This window comes from Ceratotherium simum, chromosome 1 (assembly GCF_057802395.1).
Source record: "Ceratotherium simum simum isolate JZ-2026a chromosome 1, ASM5780239v1, whole genome shotgun sequence".
In the NCBI taxonomy this organism is placed as follows: Eukaryota; Metazoa; Chordata; class Mammalia; order Perissodactyla; family Rhinocerotidae; genus Ceratotherium; species Ceratotherium simum.
In genome coordinates this window covers 4320148-4345584 of record NC_141900.1, presented here as the reverse complement: position 1 = coordinate 4345584, position 25437 = coordinate 4320148, and the positions used below count along the sequence as shown (strand labels likewise).

The window sequence follows — 25437 nt, the reverse complement described above, 5'->3', positions numbered from 1 at the left end:
GGCTTGGAAGGGGCCTTTGGTTCAACCTTGCGCTGTGACCTTGGGGGACGGACTGAACACACTTTGGCTTAGTTGCCTCAGCTGCCAGAGAAGGTGATATTAGAATCTGTGCAGCGCCTGGCTCAGCATGCAGCTTGGTAAATGTTCACTGTTGTTATTATTTTGCAGATTTGGGAATTTAGGTCCAAATCAACAAAGTAAATTGTCAAAACTCAAGCAGTTGGCTGAGATTGTTAACAGAAAACTCTTTTTTACATGTGTACAGGAAATGTCAAATTTGGTAAATTATGTACTTAAAAAGTTGAGAGAAGACCAAGTCCAGATGGCTGATTATGCCCTTAAGTCAGCAGGTGAGTAAAGAAGTTGAAAAGGCCAGTGTAAAAAGTGTCTCTATTCTTTATATTTATTAATTAGGAAAACATATTTATCTATCTGGTAATTTGAGATGGAGGAAAAATTACCAAATCTAGACAATGAAAAAGAGGATAGAAATGGTTGTAGTTGATTGCTCTCTGGGTGCAAATCTGAAAGGGAGTAAAAACTGTGCAGCGTCATTAGCCCGCATTGCAAAGGACCACAAAGAGGGCTGACACACCACTGTGAAGTTGGGGATGCAGGAGATAGCCTAAGCATCCCGAGCACTATAGCATTTTATATTTTATATACTAAAATGACTAATCTAAACATATTATTAGTGATTAAACGATAGCGTTTAAAGACTGCTTATAATAGTCTTGATATCCTCCAATTAAAATTAATTTTTAAGGGCTTAGACTGTGACTCATTAACGTTAATATTCTCAACGAGGTCTTGCCTCTAATAGTCTACAAACGATATGTGTTCAGTGAACAATGTGGAAGGAGAGAAGGAGGCAGAAAGATGGCAAGAGAAGGAGGGAGAAACTGTAAAGCACACACAGTAACATTAATTTTACTGATTGACAAAGCTAAATTTATACTGGGGAAATAATTTGTATCCTGCATGAAATAGAGAGCATTTGGACCAGAATGATTACTCAGTCATGGGTGTGTGTGTGTGTGCGTGTGTGTGTGCATGTGTGTGTGAGTTGAGAGAGAAACAGAGCAAGAAAACAGACTTGCCTGAACCAGGGTTCCCTGGAGCCTGGGAGGCATAAGCATTGAGATAGATGACAGAACGTAAACCATGGCATGCTTTTTCCATTTGTTTAGTTTTGGCATTCTGATACACTCTTTTTATACTTCTTCCTTCTTTTCTACTGAACGTATGTGTGACTTCCATTTTGAAAAACCCATGATGACAAATGTAGGTCCAGGGATATCCCATGTAGAACAAGGAAAAGCAGAAAATACTGTGGTTCCTCAATAAATTTTAGCATGAAGCATGATACCAGCTTCTTGTTGGGCCAAGATGGAGAAAACCCATGTAAGTCTCTCTCCCCCACTGATTACAATGAAAAGGTTTGGACAAAATATAAAAAGCAACAACCTGAATATTATGAAGCATGAACAAAAGCAGACAGATTGTGGAGAGATCAAAACCTGGAAAAGTGACCTGCGTGGGGTCAGTTTACTGTTTGTCTTGTCTTTCCTCTCACAGCTTGGGCTGAGGCTGGCTGTAGTACAGAGCTGCAAAGCAGTGGCAATGGGGTGGGTGGCTAAAACTGTGAGAGAAATTCCACCTTTCTAGAAAGAACCTTAACAAAATAGTCCTGTGGGCCAGAGAGTGTGGGGAGAAAGCCTGAAAAGACAGAGCTGGAGAGGAGATGCCCTGCTCTCGTCTATGTATGTGGCCAGCTCCGGGCTTACCTCCTAGCTGCTCATTCCTGAGGACAGGCTGACAGAAGCATGGCAAAGACTGAGAATTTGACAGATAGTCAAGCCATGGTTCAAGTCTTAGACTGACCGCTGAGTGGCACGTGGGCAGAACAGACCTATAGCAAAGGCTCTGAAAACTAAGTGAGATTGGAACCACCACCTGTAGAAAAGGAGGGAGCACTGTGGTCTGAACATTTCTGGGTTGATTATCTGATGAAACAAACAAAAGCCTTATTATAGGATTCAGAGTCTCACAGTATAATATTCAATACGTCTAGGGTGCGATTCAAAATTACTTGACATAAAAAGACCTAGGAAAATATGACCAATTTCCAAGGGAAAAGAAATCAACAGATGCCAACCCCATATTGACACAGATGTTGGAATTATCATGCAAAGACTTTGAAGTTGCTAGTGTAACTATGCTTTACGTGGTGAAAGTAAGCACACTTGAAATGAATGAAAAGATACAAGCTCTCAGCCAAGAGATAGAAACTATAGAAAAGAACCAGATGAAAATTTTAGAACTAAAAAATACAGTATCTGAGAAAAAATTCACTACATAGGCTTAATAATAGATGGAAAATGACAGAGAAAAAAATTAGTGAAATTGAAGATAGATCAACAGAAATTATCCAATCTGAAGAATGGAAAAAAAAGGGAAACAATTTTGAAAAAAAATCAACAAAGCTTCAGAAACCTATCAGACAATATAAAAAGGCCTAATATTCTTGTTCTCATAGTCTCAGAAGAAGATAAGAAATCAATGTCAAAAAATAACTTGAAGAAATAATGGCTGAAAAAATCCCAAATTTGGTTAAAAACATAAATGGACAGATTCAAGAAACTCAGCAAATCACAAACAAGTTAAACTCAAGGAAAACTACATCCAGACATATCATAATTAAATTGCTTAAAATCAAAGATGCAGAAAAAATCTTGAAAGCAGCTAGAGACACATACACACATTACATATAGGAGAACAGTGATATGCATGACTGCAGATTTCTTATTGGGGACCAAGGAGATCAGAAGAGGAAGGAACTACATTGTAAAGTGCTGAGGTAAAGGAAATGCCAATGCAGAATTCTAGATCCAGCAAATACATTCTGTAAGAATGAAGGTGAAATAAAGTCATTCTTAGAAGAAAGAAAACCGAGAGGATTCTTTGTCAAAAGATCTGCTAAAGGAAGTTCTTCAGACTTAGCAAAAATGACCCCAAAAGGAAACTTAGAACTTGAGGAATGAAGAGAAAGCAACGGCTAAGACAAATATCTGAGTAAATATGAGATGACAATTTCCTTTTCTTAAGTTCTTTAAAATACATATGACTGTTAAAAGGAAAAATTATAACCTTATCTGGTGAAGTTTTAATATATGAAGATGTAATACATGTGACAGCTCTAGAGGAAAGGTCAATGGGCGAAGTTAAAGGGACCACTATGGTTTAAAGATTTTATATTTTACATGAAACGGTAAAATATTAACTCAAAATAGACTGGTTTTGAGTTAGGTATGTGTATTGTAATCACCAGAGCAACCTCTAAAAAAAAAATACAGAGACATCCAAAAGCCCATGAATAAATTAAAAAGGGATTTTAAAAAAATCAGCTAATGTAAAAGAGGGCAGGAAAGGGGTAGCAGATGAAGAAAACCAGAGGAGACAAAAGAAAACAAATAATAAAATGGTAGACTTAATTCCAAACATATCAATAAGCATGTTAAATGTACATGGTAGAGACATGCCAATTAAAGGTGATTGGCAGGTTGCATAAAAGCAAGACTCAAATATATGCTGTCTGCAAGAAATACACTTTAATTATAATCACATAAATAGGTTAAAAGTAAAAGAATGGAAAAAAGTATATCATGCAAACAACAATATTTTACAAAGTGGAGCAGCTATATTAATAACAGACTGAGTGAGCTTCAAGACACAGAGTATTATTATTATACTATAATAAAATATTATATTATCATTATATAATGATAAAAAGGTCAATTCACTAAGAAGACATAACAATCCTAAATGTAATTGCATCAAAATAGACACACAAATCCATAATTTTAGTTGGAAATTTCTTTTTTTTTTTGTGAGAGAGATCAGCCCTGAGCTAACATCCGTGCTAATCCTCCTCTTTTTGCTGAGGAAGACCGGCTCTGTGCTAACATCTATTGCCAATCCTCCTCCCTTTTTTTCCCCAAAGCCCCAGTAGATAGCTATATGTCATAGTTGCACGTCCTTCCAGCTGCTGCACATGGGACGCGGCCCCAGCATGGCCAGAGAAGCGGCGTGTTGGCGCTCGCCCGGAATCCGAACCCGGGCCACCAGCAGCGGAGCGTGCGCACCCAACGGCTAAGCCGCTGGGCCGGCCCTTAGTTGGAAATTTCAACACTCTTCTCTCTTAATAGAAAAAGAATATAGAAAATCAGTCAGAATATAGAAGATCTAAACAACACTATCAAAAGGTTGATCTAATTGACATATATAGAATATTGCACCAAAAAATGTCAGAATACACCTTCTTTGTAAGTGCACATGGAACTTTCACAAAGACAAATCATGTTCTGGGCCATAAGGCAAAAATAAATTTAAAATAATGGAAATGATATAGAGTATGTTCTGTGACTATAATGGAAACATAAACTAGACATCAATAACTAAAAGATATCTAGAAAATCCCCAAATATTTGGAAATTAAAGAATACATTTCTAAATTACTCCTGGGTCAAAGACAAAGTTACAACAGAAATTAGAAAATATTTTTAAGTAAATGAAAATGAAACATAAAATATCAAAATTTATGGTTTGCAGCTAAAGCAGCACTTAGAGTGAAATTTAGAGCAACAAACATTTATATTAGAAAATAAGAAAGTTCTCAAATGAATGATCTAAATTTCTACCTTAAGGCAGTAGGACCTAAAGCAAGGAAAAGGAAGTAAATAATAAAGAACAGAAATCAATAAAATTTAAATAGAGAAAAACAGTTAAACAAAAAATAAGTTCTTTGAAGAAACATCGATAAAACTTTAGCCTGACCGTCCAACAGGGGGAAAATAAAAGAGAGAGAAGACATGAAAGACCAACAGCAGGAACGAAAGAGCAGACACCACTACAGACACTATAGGATTGAAAAGATAATAAATGAATATGACAACCTCATGGCCCCAAATCTGATAATTTGATGAAATGGACTAACTTCTTAAAAGACACAAACTATCAAAGCTCACTCAAGGCAAAGTAGATAACCTATAGTTATTACATAAATTGAATTTATAGTTAAAAAACTTCTTAAAAGGAAAACTTCAAGCTCAGATGTCTTCACTGGTGATATCTACCAACCATTTAAGAAAGAAATAATGTTACGACACAAACATAAAGTAGGAGAAGAGAGAGGGAACTTGCAACTTATTTCATGAGGCCATTGTTATCTGGACACCAAAACTAGACAAGGACGTTATAAGAAAAGAAGTATGTAGGCCAATATACCTCATGAACAAAGGACTCTGCTTAATCTATTTTGAAGCTCTTCTAGATGCAAGCATGTTTAGGATTATTATTTTTGTTGATGAATCCCCCTTTTTGCCATTATGTAACGTTCCTCAACAAAATATTAGAAAATCGAATCTAGTAATATATAAAAGTGATAATACAACATGGCTGAGTCGGGTTTATCCTGAAAAGGCAAGGCTGGTTTATCATTTGTAAATAAATCAATGTCATTTACTATATCAACAGACCAAACTCAAGAAGAAAAACCAGATGATCATGAAATTAGATGCACTAAAATCAGTGAACAAAATTCAATATCCTTTCATGATGAAAAAAACTCTCGGCAAACTAAAAGGAGAATTTCCTCAACCTGATAAAAGATGCCTGCAAAATTCCTCTAGCTAACTTCACACTTCTTGGTAAAAGACTAAATGCTTGACTCTAAGATGGGAAACAGGTAAGGATGTTCAATTTCATCATTCCTATTCAATACTGCAATAGAACTCCTAGCCAGCAAGATAACACAAGAATCAAAGAGAGAGAGGAAGAGAGAGAGAAAGAAGAAGGAGGAGGAGGAGGAGGAGGAAGGTTAGGAAGAGGAGGGGAAAGAGAGGGAGGAGAGAAAAAAAGCATGCAAATTGGAAAGGAAGAAATAAAAATGTCTCTACTCACAGACAACATGATTATTTACAGAGAAAAGCACCAAAAGATCTACTAGAACCTAATACGTGAGGTTAACGAGTTAAATTGTATATATACAATCTTTAGATACTAGTAATAAAAAATTGGAAAAACAAATTTGAAAAAACAGCACTATTCACAGTAACAATAAAAAATGTGAAATACTCAGGTATAAATCTAACAAAATGTACACAGGATCTGTGTGCTAAAAACTAAAAAAAACCCATGAATGAAAGAGGTAAAAGAAAACCTAAGTAAAAGAAAACCTAAGTAAGTGGACAGGTATATACCATGTTGGTGGATTAGAGGGCTCAATGTGTTGGCGCCACTCACATAGACAGTAATCTTTACTGTACATATTAAAGATTTTGTTCTTATTATCTTTAAGCTAAATCAGGTTATAGGGCGTTGCTCTGGTCTCTGATGCATATCCAGTGAAACAAAGATTATCAGGAACTAAGACCAGATGTCTGCGCCACCCGGAGACCAGCCCTTGTATAACTGGCCTGTAGTCTTTGTTCTACAAGATGGTTCTTTAGGATGCTAGTCCCCCCATCTTCCAATGTGCTAGCTTATCACTTAATAAATGCCCTTTCTCTCCTACCACCTTGCTTCTCGACTGACTGTTGGCTTGTCTTGTGGCAAGTAGAAGAACCTCCATTTTTGGCAGTAACAAATATTGTTAAGATGGCAATTCTCCCTAACTGGTCTATTGATTCAATACATCCTAACTGAAATCCAAGCAGGATTGCTTGGAAATCTACAAGCTGTTTCTAAAATGTATATGAAATGGCAGAAGAACTAGAATAGCCAAAACAGTTTTGAAAAGGAAGAACAAAGTTGGAGGACTCACACTACCTGCTTCTAAGGCTTACTGTAAAGCTACAGTAATCAAGAGAGTGTGGTATTGGTAACATCAGTGGAACAGAATAGAAAGTCCAGAAGTAGTCCCACACATACATGGTGAATTGATTTTTGACAAAGGAGAAAAGGCAAGTCATAGTGCTGGAAGAGTTGGACATTCATATGCAAAACTAAACCTTGATTCGTGACTCCCACCTTACAAAAATCAACTAAAAATGAGTCCTAGACCTAAATGTAAAGCTTAAAGGTATAAAACTTCCAGAAGAAAAAATAAGAGAAAATCTTTGTAACTTTGAGTTGGGGAAAGATTTCTTAGATATGACACTAAAAACATGATCCATGAAAGAAAAAGAATGGATAATTTGGACTTTATCAAAATTAAAAACTTCTGCTCTGCAAAAGACAGTAAAGAGAGCGAAAAGACAAGTCACAGGCTGGGAGAGAGTATTTGCAAACCAAATATTTGACAAAGGACTTGTATCCAGAATTTATAAATGCTCTCAAACTTCAATAATAAGAAAACAGCCAACCCAATAAAAAATGGGCAAAAGATTTGAAAGTCATTTCATCAAAGAAGATAATGAATATCAAAAAAGTACATGAAAAAATGCTCAACATTACTGTTCATTAGTGAAATATAAATTAAAACCACAATGATATACCACTAGGTATCTATTAGAACAGCAAACACACTAACAAAAACTGACATAGGAAGTTCTGGAAACAATGGGAAGCAACTGTAACTCTTATACACTGCTGGTGAGAATGTAACATGGTATAGCCATTTTGGAAAACTGTTTGACAGTTCTTATGAAGTTAAATATAACACTTATCTTATGACCCAGCAATCTGACCTCTAGGTATTTACCTAAGAAAAATTTAGACTTATGTTCACAACAAAACCTGAATATCTATAGTACGAGAATATCTATAGCAACTTTATTCATAATCACCAAAACTAGAAATAGCCCAAATATCCATGAACAGATGAATGAATAGCTAGTTGTAGTGTATCCATACAGTGGAATATTCCTCAGCAATAAAAAGGAATGAACTGTGGGTTCTCATTACACCACCCAGGATTCTCAAATGTGTTGATTGTGCTAAAAGAAAGTAGCCATATTGCAGAGGCTCTGTCCTGTGACTGGCTACAGAGGGACAGCAGGAGGAGAGGTCCAGAACAGGCAAATCTATAGTGACAGCAAGTAGATTAGTGACTGCCTAGGGCTGAGGTAGGAGGTTGGGGGAAATGGGGAGTGATTGCTAGGTGCTATGGGTTTCTTTTCGGGCTGATTGAAAATGTTCTAATATTGATTGTGGTCATAGTCACACAAATCTGTGAATATACTAAAAACCACTACATTGCACACTTTAAATGGGTGAATTGTATGGTATGTGAATTATATCTCAATAAAGCTGATTAAAAAATAAAAAAACAAATGAATAAAAAAGTGAATAAATATGACTGATTTAAAAAAACCCTACATACCCCAATTTACATTTTTTCTTGAATAGATTACGAGGAGCAGGGGGCAGCCTTATATTAGCATGTGACAGTGTAGTTCCTGTCCAATAGGTTGAGTAGGATTAGTGATTGATTGAGCAGACAGTATCAGCACTCAAAACAAAGTGCACACAGCGTTGTCAGATAAAAGAAAGGATGCCCAGTTAAATTTGAATTTCAGGCTAACAGCAAATAATTTTTCAGTATAAATATGCTCCAAATCTTATATGAGACATACTAGCACTAAAAAACTATTCATTTTTTATCTGAAATTCAAATTTAACTGGAAGTCTTATATTTTTTCTCACAAAATCTGGCAACCTTAGGTACACATGCACTATTTCAAATTGTGCCATCTTAGAGAAAGCACTGGTAAGTGGATATTCAGTCAGGCATGTGTCTTTTTAATGTTGTATTGTGATATCCAGATGGAATTTGAGGAAGTGACTTGCATTTTCTTTATTGGTTATGTAAAAATACATTTTGCTTCTAAAATGAAGTAATGTGAAGGGATAATATTTGATGAGTATATTTTATATATCTTTGATTAGAATTAAGCTCAATGAATTTGCAGAATTGCTATTATGAATATAACTTTTTAGTACATTTATGACGTTGGTTTTTCTGCTTTTTTGTTTTTGAGTGAATTGGGCTAACATAAAATTCTCATTTATCACATGAGCTGTTAAAATATGGGGGTCTATGTGTCTTTTTAGGTAATAAACATAATCCACATAATATTTCCATCTCTAAATCAATTGCTCCAGAATTCAACTTTTTATCAAAATACCAGTTTCGGAAATCTTGTGAAACTACACAGAGCAAGTGTGGTTTTCTCAAAGTGACAAAATTTCAGTGATAATGAAAACTGAAAGTCAGACTTTTCCTACCAATTCCTGAATATGAATTTTACCTTATTCATAATTTGTCCAGTAATAGTTTTCCAACAACATTATTAAAATCTAAATGATGGTTTGAGTTGTGTAATTTTTTATTTTAAAAATTATATTATAATTTTAGGAGCCTCCATCATTGAAGCTGGGACCTCAGAAAGTTACAAAAATAATAAAGCAAAACTATACTGGCATGGGATTGGATTCTTAAATTATGAAATGCCTCCGGATATTATTCTTCAGGTAAAAGCTAGATTACGAGTAATCTGTTTATATTTTAGGATTTTGTTCCTGTTATTTCTCATGAAAATATTAATATCTGAAATGGAGGTAGTATGAGTCTCTGAACTTGTCACAGAACCTGAAACCATCTCCTTGCATTTTTGTAGTTATCAAACTACATGAATTATTTCATACTTTATGGTCAGTAAACTATGGTTAATTAATTAATTAACTAATTATTTTAAGATTGGTAAGTTAGATTATTTACTTCTCAAATAGAACATACACATTCCATATCTTTAAGTTGATTCTGTGGCCTCCCTTTTCCATTGAAAACTTCACTCAACACACATTCACTGAAAGTTCATGCCTCCCGAGTGCCAGTACTGTGCTACCTGCTGTTCCGGCTAACACCTTCTTATAAAGTCTAATTATAACAGGGGCAATTTCCAAATAAGATTTCCACTAACGTTTCTGTTCAAGTCAAAAGACACTAGACATCAACAGATAGTAGAGCTCTTCTTAAGTATAATCTACAAGGCTAAAGTTAGTTTCCAATTAAGAAATATCTTCAGGGGCAAAACTATGGATCACATTCCGTAGTATAGTCTAGATCTGAAAAATGGTAGACATCATTTTTCTTCTTTACCAACAGCACCAGCATCACCATCACTATCATCACCATTATCACCTCCATCACCACCACCATTCTCACTACCACCATCACCACCACCATTCTCACTACCGCCATCACCACCATCATCACCACTACCACCATCTATACCACCATAACTACCATCACACCATCACCACCACCACCATCGCTGCTACCACCACCACCACATCATTACCGTTCCCACCTCCACTGCTACCGTCACCACTATCGCTATCACCACCATCTCCATAATCACCATTACCACCTCCACCACCTCCACCACCACCACCACCACCATCACCATCACCATCACCACAATGAGCACCACCACCATCTCACTACCACCATCTTCACTATCTTCTCCACCATCAGCACCATCAACACACCATCACCACTCATACCAGCTAGCTGTGTCTAGCAGCTTAGAGTCTAGTCAGAGCAACGAAAAAAACATATAATAAAGGGCTCTGATTGATCTAAGTGTAACGTGCTATGAGGAACAACCAAACCTATGGGTATCTTGGAAGTTTTCCTGTTTGATATGTATCCCATACAATGCCTTCATATTATAGGCATAACTGAGATTGTGGTCAATAGTGACTAGCTGACCAATTGTAGGGGTGGATTTATATAATCAGATAAGAGAATAACTCAGTGTTTTCTTTCCAGCCGGATGTCCACCCTGGAAAGTGCTGGGCCTTTCCAGGTTTCCAGGGTCATGCTCTAATTAAGCTTGCCAGGAAGCTCATCCCAACTGCTGTTACCATGGAGCACATCTCAGAGAAGGTATCTCCCTCAGGAGACATCTCCAGTGCACCCAAGGAATTTTCTGTCTATGTGAGTAGCTGTCTAAACCTTTGTTTAGAGAGGGTTATGATAGAAGGTGGTTGGCTAGGAGTTAGGACCTGGGATCTCATCTGAATTGTGCGGCTAACCACTTGAGAAAGTCACTTACTTCCTAGACTCTGCTTTGTATTTACCAAGTGAGGGAGTTGGACCAGATGATTTCTATTACTTAATTTTACTTTTTACTTTTATCAAAGTCATACATGTACAATTAAAAAATCAAACATTTCCATACTGTGTTTATAATGAAACACAGTTTTCCTTGTCCCACTTCTCCCACCCCTGAATTTTCCTCTCCGGAAGCTTCCACTTGCCGCACTATTAGCTGCTTATTTGGGTACTTGCTTTCATATTTGCTTTCAGTGTTATTTCTTGATGTTTCAGTTTTGGTTATTATCTACTGACGTCTTCCTGGAAAATGAAGCTTAGCTCTCTTCCATGGTTTTCCCATGCTCCCAAAATGCTTATGTCTTAACTTTTTTTAGAAACAGGTTTATGGAGATATAATTCATACATCATGCAATTAATTCATTTAAAGTGTACCCCTCAGTGGCTTTTAGTATATTCACAGAGTGGTGCACCCATCACTACAATCAATTTTAGAATATTCTTATTACCCCCAAAAGAAACTCTGTACCTCTTAGCTGTCACCCTCCATCCACCCAACCCTCTGCCCCAGCCCTAGGCAACCACTAATCTACTTTGTCTCTATAGATTGGCCTATTCTGGGCACTTGATATAAGTGGAATCATATATGTGGTCTTTTGTGATTGTCTTCTTTCATTTAGCATAATGTTTTCAAGGTTCATCTATGTCAGAACATGTGTCAGTACTTTATTTTTTTTAAATTGCTGAATAATATTTCGTTGTATAGATAGACCATGTTTTATTTATCCATTCTTCAGTTGATGGACATTTGAGATGCTTCCACTTTTTTGGCTATTATGAGTAATGCTGCTATGAACATTTATGTGCAAGCTTCTGTGTGGACACAATTTCCATTTCTTTTGGATCTATACTAGGAGTGGAATTGCTAGATCACATGGTACCTCTGTGTTTCATGTTTGGAGCACTGCTAGATGGTGTATCTTACTGTGAGTTTCAGTCAGTATTTAATGTTTTCATTGGGACCATGTGACCAATCTTGTTCTCAGTTGAGCCATATAGTATACTTGAATACTATTTTCTTCGTGTAAAATTTTTGATGTTCCTAAGGATGATAATTGTCTCATTTTTATTTAATTTGCTTAGTTTTCTATATTCCTGTCACATTCCCAACCTCTTCTTCAGAAGTCTAAATATCTTCCTATTATGTTCATTCACGTCAGATAATCTATAAATTTCTTTTCTTTTTTATTTCGAGACCTCCCTCTGCAGCACTCCGACCAACTGCTCCAGTCTGCCTGCTGGCTAGTTAGGTCTGATGCACAGCTGTTAGCCAGGGCTTCCAATTCCACACACTGAAGATTTGGCTGATCATCCAATCTATTATTTAAAAAATCTTTTCTCTCTTATTTTCCTTATTTGTTTTTTGTTCTACTTTCTGAAAGATTTTCTCTATTTGTATTTTAACCCCTATGTTGAATTCTTTATTTCTGCTGTCATGATTATTCTTTCTAAGTCATTTTTTTCTGTAAATATTCCCTTTTTTAGAGTTTAAATTTTTTGTTTCAAGGATGCAATATCTTCTCTTAAGCCTCAGAAGATATTAACGGACATTAATTGTAGTTTTGTTTCATATTCTTCTGCTCCCTCCCCTGTTGATAGGGGCTCCGTCTTTCTTCTTAGGTGCTTTTCTCATGTGTATGGTGATGCTTATCAGTTGCATTTAACAGCTAAATGGTAAAAAGCTAGCTGAAAATTTGCACACAGGGTGGGGCGCGTGGACAGGGAGCTTCAAGGGTGAATGGTCTGGTTGGGCCACTTCTTCTGGAGACCCCAGAGTGTGGCATCAGGCTGGCTGACCCTGGGAGGAATCCTGCAACTTCGTGCCCAGGAGGTTTCAGCGTGGCCGACCACATACGGGGTGTGGCTGGGAGAAGAGCTGCATGGGCCACCATTCAGTGTGTAGGGTGTGCCTTCACCTCTTATTTCTGCAGAGTGCTCCTGAGGCCAGCTGTCCTAGAGCTGGGAAGAAGAAGATAATCCTCTGCTGAGCCAGGGCAGGAGTGGTGACTGGCCAGACTGGGGGTCTAACTGCTTTTTGAAAAGGCTGTCCGTCCACCCTTGGATTTGGGGACCCCTGCAGCCCCATGCCCTGCCCCTCTCCCGTGGCCTCATCTCTGGCCCTTTCTGGGGACTTGGAGTATACTTTGGGGTCAGTGTGCTGTTGGTCCCTCCTACGGTCAGGGTAGTTTGTGTTTTCTCCAGGCCACTGAACCAGATTTTTTGTCTTAGCATCTGCTCCCATGCTTTCCTCATAGGTATGTGACTTACTTCAATTTCTTGGTCTTCCTCTCTGGAGGCGGGATCAGAGTTAAACATGGCGCTCAACCTCTCTTGTGCATCATTCGAACGCCTCTAAATGCCATGACTTTGGGGTTACAAAACAGAAAGAAGACTACTTACCATCCTTCGATGCAAGCCTGTTGCCACCCACAATAGGTGTCTGCTGACACCTATAGTTGAGTTAGGTTGTATTGGAGCAGATCAAACTCCCCTTCAGAAAGGTGCACACTGTTGCTCATTACAGAGGAATTATGGGTGAATCCTTTAGGCTAGAATTGTTTAGTAATAAAGAGTACTTCTCATCATTTTTCTCCTATATTAGCAAATTTATGAACCAAGTGAAATTAAAACAGGATGATGAAGGTGGAAATAAAACTAGCACTTCTATCTTAACAGGCTAAAGGAATTATATGAGGCTTGAGTTTTATATATATAATTATGGGTACATTATTTAGTCATCATGTATCCAATTCTTTTAATAAAATTGTTATAAATAGTTTCAATATTAATATTTTCATTATAAAATGATTGATCTAATAAACTATTTTGTTGTGTTACTATGATTTAAGGAAACTGACAGTAAACTTTAGATTCACAAAATAAATTAATTTCCACCACTGCACTCTCCTCTCAAAAATCTTCAATTTTGAACGGGGGAGAAGGAAGAGAAGTTGCATACAAATATCAATATTTTCTTTCAGTCAACAAAAGTTTACTTTGGGAACAGACTTATCTGTGTGATCAAAGTCTGGCAATTGGATTAAGTTTATCTCATTTGGAAAACACTGGGTCAATATGGGGACTCATTTTTGGTTTATTTTATTTAAAGTATAGCAAATATACTTATTAGGCCAGAGTTAATGCTGGGATTTGCCCTATCTATCCATTCATCTATCTATGTATCTGTGTGTGTATCTGTCTATCTACCTATCATATATCTACTATCTCTCTCTCTCCCTGTCTATCTAGTCAACACTAGAGGCCTGATTCTCGCCTCACAGCCCCCTGAGTTAAATGCCTAAACACCTAACACAGCACTGTGCCCCTGGTGGACACCCAAAAATGTATGGTGAATTGTTGCTACTTGAACAGACAACTGCCTCCATTTATTTTAACCAAGCGTCCATTCATTACAACCTCCATGTCTGTTGCTTTCTTTATAGGGCATCTCGAAACAATGTGAAGGAGAAGAAATTTTCCTTGGTCAGTTTGTATATAACAGAACAGGAACCACTGTTCAAACATTTGAGCTCCAGGTAATGACAGCCCTGGTTAGGATATGAGTGGCTCCATCCCTGGGATTGGTTTGTTGCAGTTGCTTAATGCAAAGTGGAATGTGAGAATAATTATGACAAAAGTATGAGTTAAGCAAGGCTTATCTGTACTTCAATTCTTAGCTCCAAGTGCTTATGTGGATTTTATTGAAAAAGACAGGCAATTACCAGAGCAGTTTCTAAGCTTAATTCTTCCTTATTTGCTATCACTTTTTTTTTATAATTTTATTTATTTATTTATTTCCCCCAAAGCCCCAGTAGATAGTTGTATGTCATAGCTGCACATCCTTCTAGTTGCTGTATGTGGGACATGGCCTCAGCATGGCCGGAGAAGTGGTGCGTCGGTGTGTGCCCGGGATCCGAACCTGGGCCGCCAGCAGCGGAGCGCGCGCACTTAACTGCTAAGCCACGGGTCCGGCCCTGCTATCACTTTTAAAAAATATATTCACTTTCTCGGTCCTTATCTTACCTATTGGGTTCCCTTGATACCATCAGGTTGGATAGTCACTATCTCACCTTCCTTGGGTAAAGGATATGGGGTTGATGGTGCAGTATGAGATGGTTAGAGGCAGAGAGGAACTCAGAGGAAGATAGACTAAATATTCAACACCAGATAATACAGGTAAAACTTCTCTTCCTAACTCAATCAGAAAAAAATAGCAATTGTTAACATATAATCCCCTGAAAGTTATTAAGGTATATATATTTCATTATTTCTCATTAGCCACAGGAAGTAATAAAGAGATGTCGAAGGCATCTCATACCATGTACAAGTGTTTTATGAAACTTCTTGGCCAATAGTGAGAAAATCTAAGCTGAAAACAATATATGTGTTAGAAATGAATGTACTTGTAGAGTTTCATGTTTGATTGTATTTCCAGTCTCTGGCTGCCTCCTTTCCTGGCACAGCCAACCAGGAGTACTGTGGGGTGTGATGGGGCAGTGAGAGGCACTTGGATGCCTAGACCACCATATTATCTTCCTCCCTTCTATTTGTCTTCTTATGAGCTTGTTACTCAATGGTAGCTCATTTTCTCATCCACTAAACCGGTATTTGAAACTAATTGTGTTAGGAAGGAAAGAGTTTTAATTTTCCATTATGTCAGCATTCCTTGGAATTCTTTGAGATGGATTTCTTTATAAGGCATTAATTTTATCTTTTCTTTATTTTCAGCATGAAGTTTCTGAATCTTTATTGTGTGTGAAACTTAAAATCCTCAGCAACTGGGGACACCTGAAGTATACTTGTCTATATAGATTCAGGGTCCATGGTACCCCAGGAGATCACACCTAGAGAGCTGGTATCGAAGGCCATGACCACGGGTCCAGAATATTCAAGTATTCTTATTCCATTAGATTTACCGCACCCATAGGAATCGAAAATTAAGAGTGGGAGGGAAACCTTACAGTGGTTCATACTTGCCAGTAAAAAATGAATGAATTTTACTAATAAAAAATAGGAAAGTGAATTCAACCTCCTTGTGGTAGTTTACCTTCTGAGGATGAATCATCTTGCTGGAGCATTGAAAAGTGAATTTGTATTTAGAAGAAGATGGTGTTATTCACCAGTCTTTCTCATAATAGCATCTTTGTTTTTATTTATTCATTCATCCATACCATGTATGGATGTCCACTGTTACCACTATTATTTAACCCTGATCTGGAGGCACTGGTCAATGTGATTAAATAAGCAAAAGAACTTAGAGGTAAAAATTAAGGAAGTTTGACCATGACTATTTGCAGATGATTAGATGAATTCTTTGAAATGCAGTAAAGTCAATTAAAATATACATTACAAACAAGGAGAAACTGCAGCAAGTTAGTGGATACAAAATTATCACATATAAATCAACATCATTCATAAATACAAACAACAACCAGTTAGAGGATATAATTTACAAAAGCCACAACAAAGATATAAAAAATCAAATATAAGAATTAAGCTACCTGTACGAAGAAATGCCCAAACAACATGGATGACAAAAAGAAGACTTCAATTAATGGAAAGACATAACTTATTTATGGATACCAAAACTCCGCTATCAAGACATCAATTCTCTGTAAGTTAATCTACAAATTCAATTTGATCTCAATTAAAAACCAGAAAAAAATTTATGGTATTTATGAGTCAATTACAGAATATTAAGGAATTATTGTTAAAAAGAATGTTTAGGTACCTGTGTGATAATGGTATTGTGATTTTGTTACAAAAAATAATTCTTATCATTTAGATTTATATGTTTAAGTATTTACAGATGAAATGATATATCTAAAATATGTTTCAAAATAATATAAGAGGAGAAAATGAGTGGGAAGATTGATGAAAAAGAGTGGCCATAAAATGATCATTGAAGTTGGTGCTGATCCATGAAGGCTCACTTATACTATTCTGTCTACATTTATATGTGTTTGATATTTTCAATTTTAGAAAGGTTTTAAAAGATTAAAACACATATATACATAAGAAACCAAAAGGTCATGTTTTGAATCAAGCCAAATTGCTTCTAAAGTTCATATGGAAATATAAACTTACTAGAAAGCCAGGAAACCTCTGGGAAAAAAAAAAAAAAGAATCAACAAAGGGAAACAGTTCTATGACTGTGATATTGTGATTTATAATAAGAAATGTATATTTGGTCTTTGTCCTAATTTCTGCCACAGAAATCCTAAAACTCTTGGAATATTTTAAGAGATGAGAGTAATAAAGGTGTCTTTTGTTATGTTAATGAGTTGAGTGGACCTCACCTAAGGATGGGGGCTGGTTGCCAGGAGAACCAACCATGTGATGAGAGGGTTGGAACTTTCAGAACCTCCCCATTCCCTCCATGCTGCCCCCCACCCCGGGACTGGAGAGGGGCTGGAGGTTGAATCAATCACCAATGGCCAATGATTAAATCAATAATGCTTACATAATGAAGCCTCCATTAAAAACCCAAAAGGATGGAGTTCAAAGAGCTTCTGGGTTGGTGAACATGTGGAGATTCTGGGAGAGTGGCGCCTGGAGAGGGCATGGAAACCTCATGCTCTTTCCCAATACCTTGCCCTATGCATCTCTTCCATCTGGCTGTTCCTGAGTCATATTCTTTTATAATAAACTGATGATCTAGTAAGTAAAATGTTTCTCTGAGTTCTGTGAGTTGCTCTAGCAAATTAATAGAACCCAAGAGGGGGAACGTGGGAATCCCAATTTATAGCTGGTCAGTCAAAAGCACAGGTGACAACCTGGACTTGTGATTGGCATCTGAAGTGGGGGAGAGGGCAGTCTTGTGGGACTGAGCCCTTAACCTGTGGGATTTGACACTATCTCCAGGTAGATAGTGTCAGAATTGAGTTGAAGTGTAGGACACCCAGCTAATGCTGGAGAATGCTTGGAGTGGGGAAAAACACAAAAACATTGGAATTGGTATCCCAGAATCATTAATGACATAGATATAAAACAAAAGAAAAATAAATAAATTCTACTACATAAAAAGAAAGAAACCACTGCATGGCCAACAAAACCTTAAATGAAACAGAAAAAAAAATTGCCATTGATATTATAAAGACCAATCTTTCCAATACGTAAAGAGTCTCAAGAAAGCAATAATAATATCAATAACTCTGTAGAAAAATGGAAAAGAATATGAACAAACTGTTCACAGAAACATATGAAAAGGTATTCAAGCTTATTTATTTCAAGAAAAATGGCAAAAGTGATGTGGTGGTACTATGTTTCACCACTGAAATTAGAAAAATCCAAAAGTTTGATAATATTTTGTTGGTGAGGCTTGGGAAAAGAGGCTCTCTCACACACTGCTGGTGAAAATGCAAATAGGCACAACCATTGTGGAGGGAACTTGGCAAAATCTCTCAAAATTAGAGATGCATATACCTTTTGATGCAACAGTTGTCATGTGCAGAATACCATATATAAAATTTATTCATCCGCAGTGTTTACCAGGAGGCAAGGGAATAAATGAGGGGGGAAAGGGGAGCAGGAGAGGCTCCCACATATGTGAGAGCAAAATGGTTCACTGTGTAATGTTTTGTTTTCAAACCACGTGCAAGTGTCGCCTATCCAGACAGTAAACATTTTTTTTGTAAGACATGGTCTCTTGTTTATTCTTACATAATGATTATAAAGGAAAAACTCACTTCTGCGTGTTTCTCCTTTACACTCATACGACTCCCACACTCACAACACTTCTGACACCAGATGTGTGAGTTTTTCCCGCATTAGCAATTCTGTGACACCAGCTGGGTCTCCTACAATTTAATTCACTTCTGACATTTATTTCCCAGAGTGAGCACAGACCCCAGAGGTTAAGGACTCAGTCCCACCAGACTGTTCCCACTTCAGATGCCGATTGCAAGTAGTGGGTCCCTGGGTTACCCACAACTTCTGCCAGATTTCACTACAAATTGGAGATTCCCGTGACCTGCCCCCCACCCCTTGGATTCAATTATTTGCTAGAACAGCTCACAGAACTCAGGAAAACACTTATATTTACCAGCTTATTATATAATAAATGACACAGATGAACAGCCAGACACAGAGATACATAGGGTGAGGTCTGGAAGCACAGCACAGGAGCTTCTGTCCCTGTGGAATTGGGGTGTATCACTCTCCGTGTATGTGGATATGTTCACGAACCCAGAAGCTGTCTGAACCCTAGGCTGTTGGGAGTTTTACGGAGGCTTCCTCATGCAGGCATGATGGATCATTAACTCCATTTCTAGCTGCTGTCTGGAGAATGGGGGTGGGGCTGAAAATTCCAAGCTTCTAATCATGGCTTGGTCATTCTGGTGACCAGCCCCCATCCAGGAGCCCACCCAGAGTCACCTCATTAAACAAAAGGCATTCCTACTACTCAGGAAATTCCAAGGGATTTAGGAGCTCAGAGCCAGGAAGAGGAGGGGAGAGACCAATATATGTATTTTCTATTATTTCACAATGGTCAAGGGGGAAAAGTAGATATTAAATAAGTAAAGAGTGATACCTGTTATGAAAACAAAAAATAAGAAATGGACACATAAAACCAGGGGACTCAGCCACGGAAGTAGGGAAGCTCCTGGCAAGGAAAAGACTTATGATAGGGGTCCTCAGCTGGTCTCTGTGTCAGAATCACCCCATCACATGAGGGAAGTCCATGGGCCTTCTGAAGCAGCAGAGAGCCAGAAAGACAGAAGCAGAGAAGACAGAGACAGCAGGGTGCTGCCTCTGCACGCTCTCTGAGCTTGAGGACGTGGATAAGATGGGGGTGGTATGAAACAGAAAGGGCCTGGATGCCTTTTATTGAGGCACCATAATGTCAGCCCTCCATTTTCACCACAGAAAAGCAACGCTTCAGCACAACATTCAGGTCTTCTGTTCTATCTAAGGCCTCCCTTGAGCATAGGGTCCACTCACAGAGACTCAGGGCCATGGGACGCTGCAGTCTCCTGTGAGTGCTGCCCCCCAGCTGTAGCTGTTTCTGTCCCTTTGCTAAACAAATCAGAAGCTTCAGCAAACAATACTCTTGGATGTGTGTGTTTCCTGGCAGCCATTAGGTGGCCCACCTGAAACATGGCACTTCCATTAAGAAGGTGACTCTGATGAAACCATGAAAGACACATAGGACCCGGCTGTGTGGGGCGGGTGGGGCTGGGAGTAGGGGGCAGCGTGAAGGGTAGTCTTGTTGCTATAATGAGGCACACGTGTGGTGTTTTAAAGGCACTAAAAGAAGTTCAAGAGCTTTGCAAAAGTGACATGAGATGGGGCTGGACAACAGATGGAAGCTTGTAGACTTTATCTGAGGAGTGATGCTTTTGTAGCCATTGAGGATCAAATTTGAGTTTAGACATGTCAGTCTAGCTGGCCTATGGAGAATGGACCAGCGGGGCCCAGGAGTGGACACACAGAGGTTGCAGTGATCATCCAGGACAGGGATTAAAGTTGTGTGTGGAGACAGGGGGATGGAGGGAGATGAACAGAATTGAGAGGGGAGATGAGGGATTGGAAACAGTGGAAGAGGTCAGTGGGTTGCTTAGGATGGAATCCATTCTGAGTCACAAGGGGTTACTGCTCTCGTGGAGTAAATGACACAGTCACTTCCAAGCTATCAGAGTGGAAGTCAGTTTGAGAGAGTATCTTAGGGCAGTTAAACTAGCCTCCTCCCAGCAATTAGTTTGGCAGTAATGATGTTGGCATCGTTGGCATCCCTTCATGTTCCCAAGCCCCTCCCCAGGTTGGGGAATAGAGTATAGAATTCTCTTTCCACTGCTGAATACTAATTCCTCAAGGTGATATAAATTTAGAGTGCAGGCTTGAAATCAGGAGATACAGGTTCATGACCAGTTTCAAAGCTAACAAGCGCCGTGACCTTGGGCAGTGTTCTAGTAAAGACATTTTTGGAAGGCGTTCTCTGGAGCCTTACATGTGGCCAGTATGGCTACTCCAACGCCAGCCAGGCTCCTGGTGCTAGGCTGTTTAATGGGCACAGATTCCTCCATCTGCATTCCGTATGCATGCCCCTTGACAAAGCAACTTTGTTGCTCCTCCCCTCTAGAAGTGGTCTGTTTCTCTGCCCCCTTATATCCAGGCTGGCCTATGACTTACCTTGACCAATAGAATGTGACACAAATGATGTAGGAATTCTGGAGCCTAAACCTCAGGAGACTTGCAGCTTCTACTATCTCCTTGGACCATTGTCCAGAATCACCTTGTCAAGGTGGGTGGGCCTACAGGAGGATGAGAGGCCACGGGGAGAATGCGGTGCCCCGGGGCACCACCTATCGCCAACTGTCAGGCGTGTGGCTGAGGCCATGGGGGTCTTCCAGCCCAGCAGACCTTCAGCTGAATGCTGTCTCATGAGGACGCCCAGGTGGGGGCAGTTCTGTCTCACAGAATTGTGAGACACCATAAATCTTTGTTGTTGAAGCCACAACTTTTGGGGTAGTTTCTTACACACCAGTAGGTAACTGATATACTTTCCATTTCTAGATTGCTACAGTTTCTCAGATTCCCAGTCCCAGTTACCGAAAGAGGACTCCAAAATGACTGAGCTCTCTTTATTTATTAAGTGCTGGCAGCCTAATAAGAGACTGCATATACAAAGAGATGATGGTCAGACCATAAAGACAGAACTCTGACCCACAGCCTGCAGCAACCTGCCTGGGAAACCAACCCATCATCTACAGTAACCGGCCTGGGAAGCCAGCCTGCTCTCTACAAGTCAGACCACTGTCTCTAGCAACCAGACCAGGCAGCCAAATAATCTCCCCTGTAATGATCGGCCTCAAATGGCCAGGGTGTGATCAATAACTGACAGCTTCCCTAATTTTTGGCCCCACTTCCAACTTTGGACCAATAGAGAGAGCCAAATATGCTTCCCTGACCAATCCCCTGGGACGCCCCACTTCTAGTAGCCGGCCCAGCTTCCCCAGACCCACAGCCCCATCGGGACACACCAGAGCCTTTCCTTTTTCCACTACAAATCTTTCCCTCTCCTTGGCCTGCCTTTGAGTCTCTGCTAAAACGCAAGTGATGGTGGCTGACTCTGAACAAACAGCCTTGCCTGTTCTCACTGGGGTGGTCTTCATTGATTCCCACAATATCAATTGCTTGCCTGCAGGTCAAGTGTACAGCTGTTCAGTCAGCAGGAGCGTGTGGGTCACTGTCCACTCACAGCCTGTGATGCAGTTTCCCATAAAGGGTGTGTAGTAGGGCATGCCGTGCTGACGTTTCTAATTTTCTCTCTTCTCCATCTTTAAAATGGGGGTAATAGCACTGACCTTATGGGTGTTTGTTATCCAAGTGATAATATCAGTATAAAGTGCTATAAAAGTGGTAGCTATCTACGTCATCCTGCTGATGGATAATATTTAAATAGTACTTTGTAAGTGAAACACAGGAAGTACCCAACAATCGCTGGTCTCCCTCCTCCTGGGTGGTAGGTGTTCCCTTCTCAGAGCCCCACCCTCAGCACTATGCCTGATATTTCTCAGGGCTCCACAGATGTTAATTTAAAAAATATCTATGAAATTTATTGAAGTATTCTTCCTTTAACATCTAAAAGATGAGAAGGGTCTTTGAAGAGCTGCTTAAGCAAAACACATCCCTTAAACTAGTACAATTCTCAAAGACATTCACTCATGCCACCTCTACAGTGTGCTTTCCGTCATTTTACAGTTCTCATGTAAAAGAAAAAGAAAAGGTAATTATTCCCTGTCAAATTTGATGCAGAACCTCTGAGCTATGCCAGTGTCTTTCCTCTTGGGTAATTTTTCCAATGTTAACTGGTAATAACAGGACTGCAAATAGCCTCTCCCCCTCCCCCGACCCCCCAGGGACTGGGGAAGATGAGCTAGCATCTGACAGACACTGGGCAGACACAGCTGTGGGTGACAGCTAGTAAATGCATCATTATCCAGGTAGAATTTACTGCCTCTGCAGCTATAAACAGGTTAGTTCCCTTCCTTCCAACTCCACAGACTGACTGCCTTTTTTTTTTTTTTTTTGTGAGGAAGATCAGCCTTGAGCTAACATCCATGCTAATCCTCCTCTTTTTGCTGAGGAAGACCAGCTCTGAGCTAACATCTATTGCCAATCCTCCTCCTTTTTTTTTTCTTTCCCCCAAAGCCCCAGTAGATAGTTGTATGTCATAGTTGTACATCCTTCTAGTTGCTGTATGTGGCACGCGGCCTCAGCATTGCTGGAGAAGCGGTGCGTCGGTGAGTGCCTGGGATCTGAACCTGGGCCACCAGTAGTGGAGCGTGTGCACTTAACCGCTAAGCCACGGGGCCGGCCCACTGACTGCCTTTTTATATGTTTCACTCTAATTATATTTCCATTTCTAAGAAGATGAGGGCATTTCCTTGCACAATAAACAAACATAATGAACGGCATCAACACTGTTCCCCAGATCATCCTGTGCCTGACTTACTAACCCCTGAGGTTTGGTGTTTTTTAAATCAGAAGGCTATTTACTAGCTAGGGCAACAGCAATGTGAATACACATTGCATTAGAAAACTCAGTAGCACACGGGCTTCTAGAGATCTCAGGTGATCTCGTTTCTTGTCTCAAAATCATTTGGAAAAAATGTAGGGAAGCAGTGTCAATATATTTAATTATCAATACTGAAATTGTTGAATTATTAATTTGCCAAACCCATTTAGTTTAAGAAAACTGGAAGAGTACATAAGATTTTTTTCTCTTTCAAGAAAAAAACATTATAGCTTAATTATATATTTGTTGGGTCAAAATAACCATATTATTTGGGCAGAATGGATAATCACACAAGTCGTCTTAGAAAGTTTAAAAAAAAAATTTTTAAGACAAAATTAAAGGATTTAAAGATCAATATATTATGAAACACTGTTTACAAAGATTATTTAGATACGTTCTTTAATCATATTCATGATCTCCATTGCAACCACCTCATTTAATAATTTATCTCACTATTTTAAAATTAATTAATAAAGCGATAAAAAAAGCATGTTTTGTTAGCAAAAAAATTTAAATTGGCATTATATCCTGTTTGCTTTGGCAAACACTTGTATGTAACAATGTAGATCAGGTTCATGTTGTAGTTTTAAAACAGGCAAAATTGTTTGTAATTTTTGTATTTTCCACTTTAAAAATAACCTGTTATTATTTCTCATATCTTGATTCTATGTCAAGTTAAAAACAAGCTTCTAGGTTCCTATACGCAAAGCATATTAAAAATAACAGATTCTAAACATGGATAAGCTTGTCATGGAAAACTAGCTTGGATACAATTGTTCTATTTCCCATTTTGTTTTTTGAAATTCTACATTATTTATGTCATTTATGCTACAAAAATTTTAACAGGAGCTGGTGAAGTTCATCTTGAGACAAAGTTGCAGAATTATTACTTATCATTAGTGTTCTTTAAGCATCCTGTCTTTACCACAATTAAAAAATTTAAATTTAAAACCATAATCCAACATGATGCCACACTGCTGAGGTACCAGTACTACCATCTGAGCCAGGTTCTAAAGCTGCCCTACCTCAGAGGGGTGTATAAGTGATAATTTTACTTAATTATTTATAAATAAACGATTTTGTTTTTGGTGTTTTAAAACAGAATTGGAAATAGCTGTCACAAAGTTCTTTCAAAATGTGAATCCTCAGAACCAATCCTCATACGTGGGGGTTGATGACTCTCGCACCACTAAAAGTAGATGCCACCGTCACTCCGGGGCGTGACCAGGGACCCCCCCTTCCCCGGGCGTGACCTGAGAACCCACCACTCCAGGGTCGTGACTCGGACCCCACCCCCACCCCGGGGTCGTGACCCGGGATCCCACTGCCACCCCGGAGCGTGACCCAGGGACCCCACGTCTCTCCGGAGCGTGAGCCGGGAGCCCACCTCCCCCAGGGGCGTGACCCCAGACCCCTCCCCCTGGGGCGTGACACGGCGACACCACCGGCAATTGGCGACGTGACCAGGGACCCCACCTACCCCGGGGACGTGAGCCGAAGCGTAACCCGGGCCCCTTCCTCCCCCGGGGACGTGTCCTGTGACCCCTCCTCCCCTGGAGCATGATCCGGGGACCCAATCTCCCTCGGGGGGCGTGATCCGTGACCCCGCCTCCCCTGGGGCGTAATCCGGGAACCCCGCCTCCTCCAGGGACATGACCTAGGACCCCGCCTCCCCCGGGGCGTGACCGGGGGACCCCGCCTCCCCTCCTCGGGGCGTTCCTGGACCACGTGTAAGGCCCGGGCTGAGCCGGGCGGAACCAATGGGCGCGCCGCGGCGTTTCCGGCGGGACGCTTA

General features: G+C 39.4%; 1 protein-coding gene across 1 annotated transcript in view; it reads left to right on the top strand.

Annotated features, from left to right (window-relative positions):
* SUN3 (Sad1 and UNC84 domain containing 3) overlaps positions 1 to 16774 on the top strand; it is a 34495-nt gene extending 17721 nt beyond the window's left edge. Inside the window, exons 6-10 of the mRNA XM_014793646.2 lie at positions 266 to 350; positions 9359 to 9474; positions 10778 to 10945; positions 14566 to 14658; positions 15851 to 16774. Coding sequence (XP_014649132.1) covers positions 266 to 350; positions 9359 to 9474; positions 10778 to 10945; positions 14566 to 14658; positions 15851 to 15970 — 582 coding nt within the window. The 3' untranslated portion in view covers positions 15971 to 16774. The remainder of the gene's footprint in view (positions 1 to 265; positions 351 to 9358; positions 9475 to 10777; positions 10946 to 14565; positions 14659 to 15850) is intronic.
* Positions 16775 to 25437: the final 8663 nt, after the last annotated feature.